This window comes from Pituophis catenifer, unplaced genomic scaffold (assembly GCF_029215685.1).
Source record: "Pituophis catenifer annectens isolate HBS135680 unplaced genomic scaffold, rPitCat1.0.hap2 SCAF_10, whole genome shotgun sequence".
Lineage (NCBI taxonomy): Eukaryota > Metazoa > Chordata > Lepidosauria > Squamata > Colubridae > Pituophis > Pituophis catenifer.
Window position 1 is genome coordinate 12,912,115 of NW_027256890.1, and position 12,077 is coordinate 12,924,191.

A 12,077-nucleotide genomic window follows, 5' to 3' on the forward strand; every position below is an offset into this window, starting at 1 on the left:
ACAGAACGTACAAAATTTTATACTTATACCTGTTATCTCGTACATGTTGGACAAACTAACTAAACAAATAAATAAAATATTCATTCTAAAAATCTTAAAAAGAAATTACCGATAGATAGATAGATAGATAGATAGATAAATAGATAGATAGATAGATAGATAGATAGATAGATAGATTAGATAGATTAGATATAGCTATAGCTATAGATAGATATAGACTATATTCACTGAGCTATGGCTGCATTTTGAAAATCTTGGTTTACGTAGGAAAATACCTGGCTGAGGAGAAATACATATATATAGATATAGATATGTGGGGGCACCTACCCTCTGGAATCAATTGCCTCCAGAGATAAGGAGAATCCAAGACCTCGGTGCCTTCCGCCGTGCCCTTAAAACTTTCCTTTTCCAGCAAGCCGGGCTGGCCTAATTTTTTAAGTGTTTTTAAGTGTTTTGTTTATTGTTTTTAATTAATGGGGCCAAATTTATATATGTATATTTTAACTGTATTTTAATATTTGTACTTGATGTTTTTACTTGGCTGTTCACCGCCCTGAGTCCTCAGGGAGAAGGGCGGTATACAAATTCAAAATAAAATAAAATAAAATAAATATAGTATTTCTCTTTAGCCAGGTTCTTCCTACGTAAACCAAGATTTTTATGCAGCCCTAATTCAGTGAAATCACAATCCACTAATTTCTAGTTGTTGTTTTTCTGGCATTCAGCAAACACTCTGCTGCCCATTGGGAGACTAAGGAGAGCAGAGTGTTTGCTGAATGCCAGAAAAAAAAAAAGCCTAGAAACTAGTAGATTGTGATTTCACTGAACTATGGCTGCATAAAAATCTTGGTTTATGTAGGAAGAACCTGGCTAAAGAGAAATACACATAAAGCCTACGAAAAGGAAAGAAAACAAATAAGATATATAGATATATATATCTTCACCAGCAGAGGGAGCTAGAGACCAATTTTTGCATTGAGAAATTTGTGTCTCATCACATTACATTAAGTAAAATTTCCAGTTTCTCTTCTCTTCATCCCTAAAGATGGGGAGCTGGGTTTGATTTTTTTTCCCCACGTATCAAAAGTCTTTAATATCGTCTGGCAGGAAACATGCATTATAAGTAGATGATGCACATCAAACCATAATAGGAACCTGGATAGCTCAACAGACAGAAGCACTGTAATTTAACACCAGCTGTCTGCAATTACTGTAAGTTCGAATCTCGCCAGGCTCAGGGTCGACTCAGCCTTCCATCCTTTCTAAGGTAGGTGAAATGAGGACCCAGTTTGTGGGGGCAATAAGCTGACTTTGTATAAATATACAAAAGGATGAAGGCTATTGCTTAACGCATTGTAAGTTGAGTCTCCGGAGAAGGGCGGCATATAAATCAAATTAAACAAAGAAAAATAGATATTGGGAGAATATCTAATGCTTTCTAGGTAGATTTTTTAAACTGTGATGTTATCAGACGCATATAAACATATAATTCAGTTAAGGGCTTCCCTGGATAAATTTTGAAAAGGAGTGTTTTCCTTCTTAGCTGGGTAACTTGTTGTTTATTCAACATGGTTTATTAGAGCAGTGGTCCCCAACCCCCGGTCCGCGGACCGGTGCCGGGCCGTGGAGTACCTGGCACCGGTCCGCGGACCGGCCGGGGGACATGAACGCTGCAGCACAAAGGCTCCTGGGCCGTGCGCAATGGGCCGTGCGCAAAAGCTTCTGGGCCGTGCCCCCACCCCTGCGTGCGCTCAGCGGGCCGCGGCGATAAAAAGGTTGGGGACCACTGTATTAGAGTGTTTTCATTTCTTCATATATTTGAATATATATATTTTAAATTTAGCAAAAATTTCCAATGTAAAAAATAAAATTTCCAATGTAAAAAAAAAACAAAAACAAACATCTTTAATATTGGGAATTTGGGGCATGGAGAAATGCTGAAAACAATCCAATTTCGGCTGAGGCTTTTTTTTGTCCCAGTGGTGTCTGGGATTGAGCTAAATTCTGTGAAAAGTCATACGTGTGGAAAATGCTCATAAGTCGCTTTTTTCAGGGCCCTTGTTAACTTTGAGCGGTGACGCAATGAACTGTGGTTAAGTCAAGGACATTACCTGCAGTGGTGGTTTCAGCCGGTTCGTGCTGGTTCGGGCCGGTTCGGGCAAATCAGTAGCTGAGATCGTGGGTGCCCCAGTGCTATGCAAGTTCTATTTTAGCCATGTTTCTGAGGCTGAGTGCATGCGTGGAAAGGCAAAAGGTAAAAAATCTGTGAAACCACCCCCCCTCTGATTACCTGTAATCTCTGGAGAATTTTTATTTGCCAGCTTTTTTAGTTTATGGGATCCTGGGAAATCATTTTGCCTCTTTATTGTTGAATTTCACATGGACTAAAAATCTTGCCCTCAAGAGGTCTCTTCCTTCCTTCCTTTTTTCTTCTGTTCTTTGGTGTTTCTACTGAGTCACGAGGCAGTGATGACATCTAGGAAAAGGCCCCGAAGATTAAGTAAAGCCGCAACTCCTATTTTAATACCCAGTTCTGGGTAGAATGTTCTCCTTTCCTTCCCTTATCTTCTTCCAAGGAATGTACTGGCAAAAACTGAGTCTGCAAAAACTTCGAGGAAGGGAGGAAGGGAAAATAATGTTTATTTTTACCCGAAAGGAAGGCTCTACGACGGAGGCTACGAACGGCTCGGCAGCTAGAAATATGACGGAGGGCAGATCGTTCCTTTAAAAAAAAAAAGAAGAAGAAGAAGAAAAAGAAAAGAAATGGAATTTATTAAATATACGTTTTCTTGCAGGAGTTTCATGACCCAAACTAGGTAATGTCGTTGGGGCAAGTTCCCCAGTGGAGAGGCACAGCTCAGGTTACACAAATATCTGCACACCGTAAACGGGTCAGAAGGAACGGGTGGAATAGACCATCACATCGCTAGCCCTGATGAGGTTAGCTAGTTTGGTAATGAAAGGCCTGCAAGAAAACAAGCAAGCTCAGAGAGCACCAAGAACCCCACAGTCCTCCTCTTCCTCCTCCTCTTCCTCCTCTTCCTTCTCCTCCTCCTCCTCCTCCTCCTTTTCCTCTTCCTTCTCCTCCTCCTTCTCCTCCTCCTCCTCCTCTTCCTCTTCCTCCTCCTCCTCTTCCTCTTCCTCCTCCTCCTCCTCCTCCTCCTCCTCCTCCTCCTCCTCCTGAAGTTGCCTAGTTGGGTAATGAAACATCTCCAAAAAACAACCAAGCTCAGAAAGCACCAAGGACCCCACAGTCCTCCTCTTCCTCCTCCTCCTCCTCCTCTTCCTCCTCCTCTTCTTCCTCTTCCTCCTCCTCCTCCTCCTCCTTTTCCTCTTCCTCCTTCTCCTCCTCTTCCTCTTCCTTCTCCTCCTCCTCCTCCTCCTCTTCCTCTTCCTCCTCCTCCTCCTCTTCCTCTTCCTCCTCCTCCTCCTCCTCCTCCTGAAGTTGCCTAGTTGGGTAATGAAACGTCTCCAAAAAACAACCAAGCTCAGAAAGCACCAAGGACCCCACTGTCCTCCTCTTCCTCCTCCTCTTCCTCCTCCTCTTCTTCCTCTTCCTCTTCCTCCTCCTCCTCCTCCTTTTCCTCTTCCTCCTCCTCCTCTTCCTCCTCCTCTTCCTCTTCCTCTTCCTCCTCCTCCTCCTCCTCCTCCTCCTCCTCCTCCTCCTCCTCCTCCTCCTCCTCCTCCTGAAGTTGCCTAGTTGGGTAATGAAACGTCTCCAAAAAACAACCAAGCTCAGAAAGCACCAAGGACCCCACAGTCTTCCTCCTCTCCCTTCTAACACTGATCTTGTTATCTAGTTTGGTAATGAAACGTCTGCATGAAAACAAGCAAGCTCAGAGAGCCCCAAGAGATCCTTCTTTGCATGTTTCTGCCCTGGGCTCCAAAATATTTGATTCCTCTGGAAGTTGCGGAGACTCCCATGGCTGGACTGCACAAACGTTTCCCCGGGGGATGATATAAAGTCTCTCTTGCTCTCCTTGAGAAAGGGGGTGGACTAGAAGACCTCCGAGGTCCCTTCCAAGTCCTATTATTCTGAGATAGATAAGAGCCTTGGTGGCGCAGCAGGCTAAAGTGCTGTTAAGTAGCACCAGCTGCCTGCAATTAGTGCGAGTTCAAATCTCCCCAGGCTCAAGGTTGACTCAGCCTTCCATCCTTTCGAAGGTAGGTAAAATGAGGACCCGGTTTGTGGGGGCAATAAGCGGACTTTGTATATAAAAAAAGAACACCGCTTAGGGGGGGCCGAAAGCCCTACTAAGCAGGTATATACAAAAGTATGAAGGCTATTGCTTAATGCATTGTAAGCCGCCCTGAGTCTCCGGAGAAGGGCGGCATATAAAAATCGAACCAATAAATAAGCAATAAATAAATAGTTGCAAGGCTATTCAAAACACAATCGTGCTGAAGGGCTTTTCTCCCCAAATGCAGATGAAAATTCAAGATTCTTTTGGCAGCAGGGAAAAGAAATTCAGAAGAATTCAGAAGAGGAAAATGTAAAAATATTCAAAAGGTAATTTCCGGGGGTTGGGGTTGAGGGTGGGGAATTATTTCCAGAATCTCCAATGACTCATCAAACTTGAAAATACGTGTAAATGTTTGCCTGTAATTACTGTTTTCGGTCAGGCACCCTTAAGATTCATATATAAACTGCATGAAGACATTTTTCATGTGAACTTCCATTATCCAGAGACGGTCAAAAGGGCCAGAATTGAATTTGGGGTTTGGAAACTACAAAGAGAGAAACAAAAGTCGATAGATTATCTAATCTTCATCTGTACTCAGGCATTTGCTAATTTGCAATTCCCCCTTGCAAACACGGAGGATCATAATTCTGTGAAGTTAAAAAACAGGCGGGGGTGAGGCAACCTTTTAAATCTGCCTGCATCCGGGATAACAAAGCCCATCTGCTATGTTCACCTAGCATCAGGGGTGAAATGCTCCCGGTTCGGACCGGATCACCCAATACGGTAGTGATGGAGGCGGGTGGTTCGGAGAACCGGTAGTAAAAATCCCTACCGCCCCCCCCCCCATTGCCCAGCTGAGCCGCGCAATCATCAGAGACTTTTTTTTAATTTTTAAAAGCATTTTTTCTACCTCTTTGGCCGAAAAAAAATGCTTTTAAAAGTTTTAAGAAAAAGCCTCTGATGATCGCGCAGCTCAGCTGGGATCGTCAGAGGCTTTTAAAAGCATTTTTTCTACAACATCTTCGGCCGAAGAGGTTATAGAAAACATGTTTTTAAAGGGGAAAAAAAAGCCTCTGCCGATCAGGCAAGTCAGCTGGGATCGTCAGAGGCTTTTAAAAGCATTTTTTCTACAACCTCTTCGGCTGACAATCAGAACAAAACCACACTTGGAATATTGCATTCAGTTTTGGTCGCCACGATGTCAAAAAGATGTTGAGACTCTAGAAAGAGTGCAGAGATTAGCGATAAAGAGGATTAGGGGACTGGAGGCTAAAACATAGGAAGAACAGTTGCAGGAACTGGGCATGTCTAGTTTAATGAAAACAAGGACTAGGGGAGACATGATAGCAGCCTTCCAATATCTCAGGGGCTGCCCCAAAAGAAGAGGGAGTCAAGCTCTTCTCCAAAGCACCCGAGGGCAGGACAAGAAGCAAAGGATGGAAACTAATCAAGGAGAGAAGCAACTTAGAACTAAGGAGGAATTTCCTGACAGTCAGAACAATTAATCAGTGGAACAACTTGCCTGCAGAAGCTGTGAATGCCCCAACATTGGAAATTTTTAAGAAGATGTTGGATAACCATTTGTCTGAAGTGGTGTAGGGTTTCCTGCCTGGGCAGGGGGTTGGACTAGAAGACCTCCAAGGTCCCTTCCAACTCTGTTATTCTATTTCTATTTCTACCCGTCCTTCTCCAATGCATCCGGCAAACGCTTCCTGTCCATCGCTCTCTCCATATTTCACGATCCATATTTCAAAGGCGGAAGTCTTTTGGATTCCTTGATGTCAACGGCGGTTGCAATTGCGTCATCGTCAAGACCGAAGACCCTGGTCGCCCACAGAAGGAGAAGTTTCCAGGCTCGGGCAACTTGCTCTCGTGACCCGCGTCGACCTCAGGGAACTCGAATGCCAAGCTTGGCAGAGTTGCGTTTCCCTTCGCGCCCTGCCTTGTGAGTGCTTCTTCTTTTTTCAAGCAAGTGTGTCTGCAAGTGTGGGTTTTGGTGTGTGTGTGTGGGCGAGGACCACGCCCAACCCGAAGAGATGACTGAAAGCAAGGTTCCCCCTTCAGTCAGTCAACTGCAGAAGAATGGTGGAGAAGTCTTTAGCGGTTGCTGTTCATTTTGGTAGGTGATGACTTCACATTTCCTTCTCTCTCTCTCTCTCTGTGTGAGACAATCCTTCGGCAGGACCGATCCTTTCTTCTTCTCTTTCTTCTGCTCTTTCTTCTTCTCTTTCTTCTTCTCTTTCTTCTGCTCTTTCTTCTTCTCTTTCTTCTTCTCTTTCTTCTTCTCTTTCTTCTGCTCTTTCTTCTTCTCTTTCTTCTTCTCTTTCTTCTGCTCTTTCTTCTGCTCTTTCTTCTTCTCTTTCTTCGTCGTTCTGCCGTATGGATGAGCGTTCAGCAAAAATGAGCTTCCTGAAGAACCAACAAACCGTAGCTAGAGAGGGAGAGACCCATTTTTCTCCTTCAAACTGACCTCTTGGGTGGCTGGAGGTTAGATGTGGTGTCCCACCTAGAAAGTCTGGACCACAGCAAGGAGAAGAACCTCAGGATGACCTGAAGACCTCCAAGATCCCTTCCCACCCATCGTCTATGATGCGATGACTCATCCCAGGCAGGAGGTTTTATGATTTTAGTGCTGTCGTTCATTCAGTTGCATTCATTTCTTTCTTCTTTAATTTTTTTTTTTAAAAAATAATTTTTATTGAGCTTTTTACATTTTAAAACCAAACACACAATAGCAAAAAAAACCCCAAAACATACACACCCACACATCAGACGTTAAAATGCAATACTAACAACTGATATATACAATTTTGCAACTTTCTGCCTCGACTTTTGTCTTTCCTCTTAGCTTTTATCCTCCCGCTCCTTCTCTTTATTTTTAAATATTCATAATTAACTGTTTTGTTAGCAGGATCGTTATTTACATTTATATCCAGTATGTTAATATCAAATTTCACTTTATATTCTTATTTCTTAATTTGATTTCTGTTTTCCATCCATGTATAAAACTTATTCCACACTGTATGATAATCTGAGTTTTCTCTTTCTTTGATCTCCATCATTAATTTATCCATTTCGGCGCATTGGAGGATTTTCTTTATTATTGTTTCTTCCGATGGTGTATTGGTCGACTTCCACATTTGCGATCGAGTAAATTCTGGCCGCCGTTAGAATATGCAATATAATATAATAGAGACCTTTTTTCCCCATTTTTCTATCAATCATTCCTAAATCTCTGGTTTAAAATCTATCTTTTGGAGTGTAATCTCTTCCAACCACTCTTTAATTTTATACCTAAATTTCCTCACCTTGCATTCATTTCATGCTGGTTGGGTTCCATTTGATTTCTACCCTTGGCTCCTCGCCAAGGTCCTGCCCACTGTGGGGAGTGTCCCACCCCACCCCACCTCACCGGTAACTTCGAAGAAGTTGAAACTGAAAATGTCACAAAAGGAAAGGGTGTTATTATTATTATTTTTTGCATATGCAAAACAGGTGCTTCGCTCTTAGCTATGATCTCAAATTGGGAGCTTATTTGCATTTGTCGTTCCATCAAATCTGTGCGTATAGAGGAGAAGAATCAAAGGGCTTTCTGAGTTTTGTTGTTTTTTTGGAGATGTTTCATTACCTAACTAGGGAACATCATCAGTGCTAGAAGGGGGAGGAGGAGGAGGAGGAGGAGGAGGAGGAGGAGGAGGAGGAGAGAAGAGGACTGTGGGGTCCTTGATGCTCTCTGAGCTTGGATGTTTTCTTGCAGACGTTTCATTAACCTACTAGTAACATCATCAATGCTAGAAGGGAGTGGGGTTTGTGGAGAGGAGGAGGACGAGGAGGTGGAGGACGAGGACGAGGACGAGGAGGAGAGGACTGTGGGGTCCTTAGTGCTCTCTGAGCTTGGATGTTTTCTTGCAGACGTTTCATTAACCTACTAGTAACATCATCAATGCTAGAAGGGAGTGGGGTTTGTGGAGAGGAGGAGGACGAGGAGGTGGAGGACGAGGACGAGGACGAGGAGGAGAGGACTGTGGGGTCCTTAGTGCTCTCTGAGCTTGGATGTTTTCTTGCAGACGTTTCATTAACCTACTAGTAACATCATCAATGCTAGAAGGGAGTGGGGTTTGTGGAGAGGCGGAGGATGAGGAGGTGGAGGACGAGGACGAGGAGGAGAGGACTGTGGGGTCCTTAGTGCTCTCTGAGCTTGGATGTTTTCTTGCAGATGTTTCATTAACCTACTAGTAACATCATCAATGCTAGAAGGGAGTGGGGTTTGTGGAGAGGAGGAGGATGAGGAGGTGGAGGACGAGGACGAGGAGGAGAGGGCTGTGGGGTCCTTAGTGCTCTCTGAGCTTGGATGTTTTCTTGCAGACGTTTCATTAACCTACTAGTAACATCATCAATGCTAGAAGGGAGTGGGGTTTGTGGAGAGGACAAGGACGAGGAGGTGGAGGATGAGGACGGGGAGGAGAGGACTGTGGGGTCCTTAGTGCTCCCTGAGCTTGCTTGTTTTCTTGGAGACATTTCATTACCAAACTAAATGACATCATCAGTGTTAGCCAGCACCGTGCTAGTCAGAGGAGGAGAACTCAGCACCATCTACGCACGCTGACAGTATAACTCATTGCAACTTCAGGGCTAAATATGAATTTTAAATATTTCAAATCGTGTTAACACCTTTTCCTTCCTCCCATCACTCTGGAGTCAAGCAATCCCAGGCGAACGTTCAAGCCCCAAAAAACCCTCAGACTCAGTAAAAAAGGCAGCATGGATATTGCTGTAATTTCCAAAGATGTGAATTTTCAGGCAGTTTTTGCAACGCCGAAACAAAATTTCGCATAAATCCATGGCTGCCTGCGAATCGTGCCCGATTGCGCTAAATTCTCGGCAGTGGCTCGCAACTGATTGTCTTCTCCTTATCTACCTCCCTGTCCAGCGTTGGCGTCCGCTTTTTGGCTTTTGCGTCCAAGTCTGGTGGATTCCACCCCCAGCATCTGCCCCAGGTGTCCAGCAGATCCAGAATTTCTGCAGAAAATTCGGCTACAGATCATGTGGTTGAAACGACCGACTCGAGATTTATACAAATCCTACGTGAGTAATTTGGCTTTTTTTAAAAAAAATCGGATTGCCCTGTTATCTGGCTGGCGGTTTCCTTTTGAAAAGCTTTGCGCCTTGCCGTTTTCTGCTTTGCGGCTAGTCCTTGACTTATGGCCATTCCTTTTGTGGCAACAGCCCCGATCAAAGTTACTTTTTCACACATTTTACGATCATTGGCAGCATCCCCCGTGGAGACGCGATCAAAATTCGGACACTCGGCAACAGTTATGATAGTTATGACGGTTGATCGTTATGACGACCGGGCGTAAGACAAGGACGGCCTGTGTTTGTTGTGGCTCCAGGTGATCCAATTAGGCAACTTTTATATCACTTAAGGTAAAGGTAAAAGTTCCCCTCGCACATATGTGCTAGTGGTTCCCCACTCTAGGGGGTGGTGCTCATCTCCGTTTCAAAGCCGAAGAGCCAGCGCTGTCCGAAGACGTCTCCGTGGTCATGTGGCCAGCATGACTCAATGCCAAAGGCGTCCCTTCCCACCAAAGGAGGTCCCTATTTTTCTACTTGCATTTTTTACGTGCTTTCGAACTGCTAGGTTGGCAGAAGCTGGGACAAGTCACGGGAGCTCACCCTGTTACACGGCACCAGGGATTCGAACCGCTGAACTGCCGACTTTTCGATCGACAAGCTCAGCGTCTTAGCCCCTGAGCCACTGCGTCCCCTTATATATTACTTATCACCTATATCACTTATCTAGAGCTAAAGCAGAGCTATAGCCAGGGACATCTGTAGAATTTATTTAATTGGAGGGAGAAGATGGGCCTTCTTGATGGGTTCGTTCTTAGGACGTTCAACCAACTAGGAAGCTGTTTTGGAGCTAACAGAAAAAGCTGAGAGCTTCCATATTTCAAGATCTGGCTCAGATTCCAGGTATTCACACCTGAAGGCAAGGCCACCTGTTGGTAACCTTCATGTGCCTTCAGCAACGGCCACTGTTGCCCTCCAAGGAAGAGGACACTGAAGGGTGAAGGATGATTTCATCACAAAAGGCTGAAAGGGCTTTGGGTGACATTCTTCCTCCTGCAGGGCTTCCTGCCTGTTGACTCAAGAGATGTCACGAGACACCCTTTCCTCCTCCTCCTCCTCTTCCATTCCCCCCCCCCAGAATATAGAATAACAAAGTTGGAAGATCTACAGATTAAAAGAGTTGGAAGGTCTTCTTCAAACTTCCTGCTTGGAGGTCTTCTAATCCAACTTCCTGCTCAGACAGGAGACTCTATACAGTACCATTATTCCTCCTCCTCTTTTTCTTCTCTCCCCTCGTCCTCCTCCTCTTCCTCCTCCTCCTCCTCTTCTTCTTCTTCCTCCTCCTCTTCTTCCTCTTCCTCCTCTTTTTCTTCTTCTTCTCCTCCTCCTCCTTCCTCATACTCATTTATGTCTGCAAGAAAACAAGCAAGCTCAGAGAGCACCAAGGACCCCACAGTCCTCTTCTCCCCTCCTCTTCCTCCTCCTCCTCTTCTTCTTCCTCTTCTTCTTCTTCTTCTCCCTCCTCCTCCTCTTTTTCTTCTTCTCCCCTCCTCCTCCTCCTCCTCTCTTTCTCCTTCTCCTTCTCCTCCTCTCCTTCTCCTTCTCCTTCATTTTCATCTTCTTCTTCTTCCCCTCCTCCTCCTCCTCCCTCATACTCATTTATCTTACTCTTCCATCCATACCTACTATACTTTATTCTATTTTATTACGTTTTGCTTTGGCTCTCTGTTCAGCGATGTCATCTATCTATTTATGACTTTTTGCCCCTTCTGCTTTTGCACCCAGCTGACTCGCACGGACCTGCAGGATGATCTGCGCAAGTTTTGCGAGATGCCCGTCGCTTGGCTGCCCGGTAGAAATATCACAAAGGAACCGGAGAGGCTCCTGTTGCAAGAACTCTACGCGGCTGTGGTCCGTATGAAGGGGGCTCTGAAGGCCTTGGAAAACCAGCTCGTGGATGAAGAGAAGCCGCTGTCCCACCAGCTGGCCACCGTTTCCCTCTGGCTCACCGGCCTCCTTTCCAACATCCAGTGTGCCCAGTGCCGGAGAGGCCTTTGCCCAGTCCCCGTCATGCCTTCGGAAAAGAGCCAAGACTCTTCGTCCTTCGCGCAAAAGATAGAAGGTTGCCAAGTCCTTTGGAATCTCTCCAGGTTCATCAGGGGGTTAGCTAAGGTTTTCCAAAAGCAGAGCGTGAAAAGCAAAAGACCGGAGAGGCAGAAAAAGAAGAAGGGGAAAACGAATGATTCCTCGGTAGTGGTGCTGTAGAGGCCCCCAACTTTTGGGGCACCGGGGACCCATTCTGTGGAGAGAGGTTTTTCCGTGGATAGGTGAGGGAGCCTGGTTTCATGTGAGGCCTGCATCCTGTAGATGGGGCTTCGTTTGTTTGCATGGGCCGGTTTCTGCATATCGTGGGCCAGTGCCGATCCACCGACTGCGGGGTTGGGGATCCCTGCTGTAGAGCGTGTCACACATGTGTCCCCCAACCGATCTTTCTTTGGGATCCGTTTGAAAGGATGAGGCGTGCACCACCTCCAGAATTTGGATCCTATCCTCCGGAAAGTCGGGAAAAGGAAGAGGTGGAATGTTTTCAAGGCAGAAATTCGGGTCTGGAGCCCGACTGTCTGTGGAGATTCTCAATCATCCAAATCATGTTTCAAAGGTGTTTTTTTTCCAAAGGCAACTGGACTTCGTTTTTCCTTGAGAAAAAAAAGAAGAAGATGTTTCCCTTCTCATCCACGAAGCTTCATCGGTTCTGGCAGGAGTTTTGGGAGTGGGGTGATGGAAAGGTCGTGCTTCTTTGCAGTCATCGGGACATTAGTG

General features: G+C 45.3%; 1 protein-coding gene across 1 annotated transcript; it reads left to right on the forward strand.

Annotated features, from left to right (window-relative positions):
* The first annotated feature begins 6,266 nt into the window (after positions 1–6,266).
* Positions 6,267–11,522, forward strand: LOC139322121 (uncharacterized). Its single transcript, XM_070951101.1, has 3 exons — positions 6,267–6,303; positions 9,115–9,269; positions 11,043–11,522. Exons 1-3 carry the CDS (start codon positions 6,267–6,269, stop codon positions 11,520–11,522), a joined length of 672 nt encoding a protein of 223 aa, XP_070807202.1.
* The last annotated feature ends 555 nt before the right edge of the window (positions 11,523–12,077 follow it).

Bases quoted from the DNA above. Each gene is read 5' to 3' on its own strand.
- LOC139322121 (XM_070951101.1), top strand. From the start codon at position 6,267: ATGGTGGAGAAGTCTTTAGCGGTTGCTGTTCATTTTG. The intron at 6,304-9,114 runs GTAGGTGATGAC...CTCCCTGTCCAG, and splicing joins AGCGGTTGCTGTTCATTTTG to CGTTGGCGTCCGCTTTTTGG. The intron at 9,270-11,042 runs GTGAGTAATTTG...TTTTGCACCCAG, and splicing joins GAGATTTATACAAATCCTAC to CTGACTCGCACGGACCTGCA.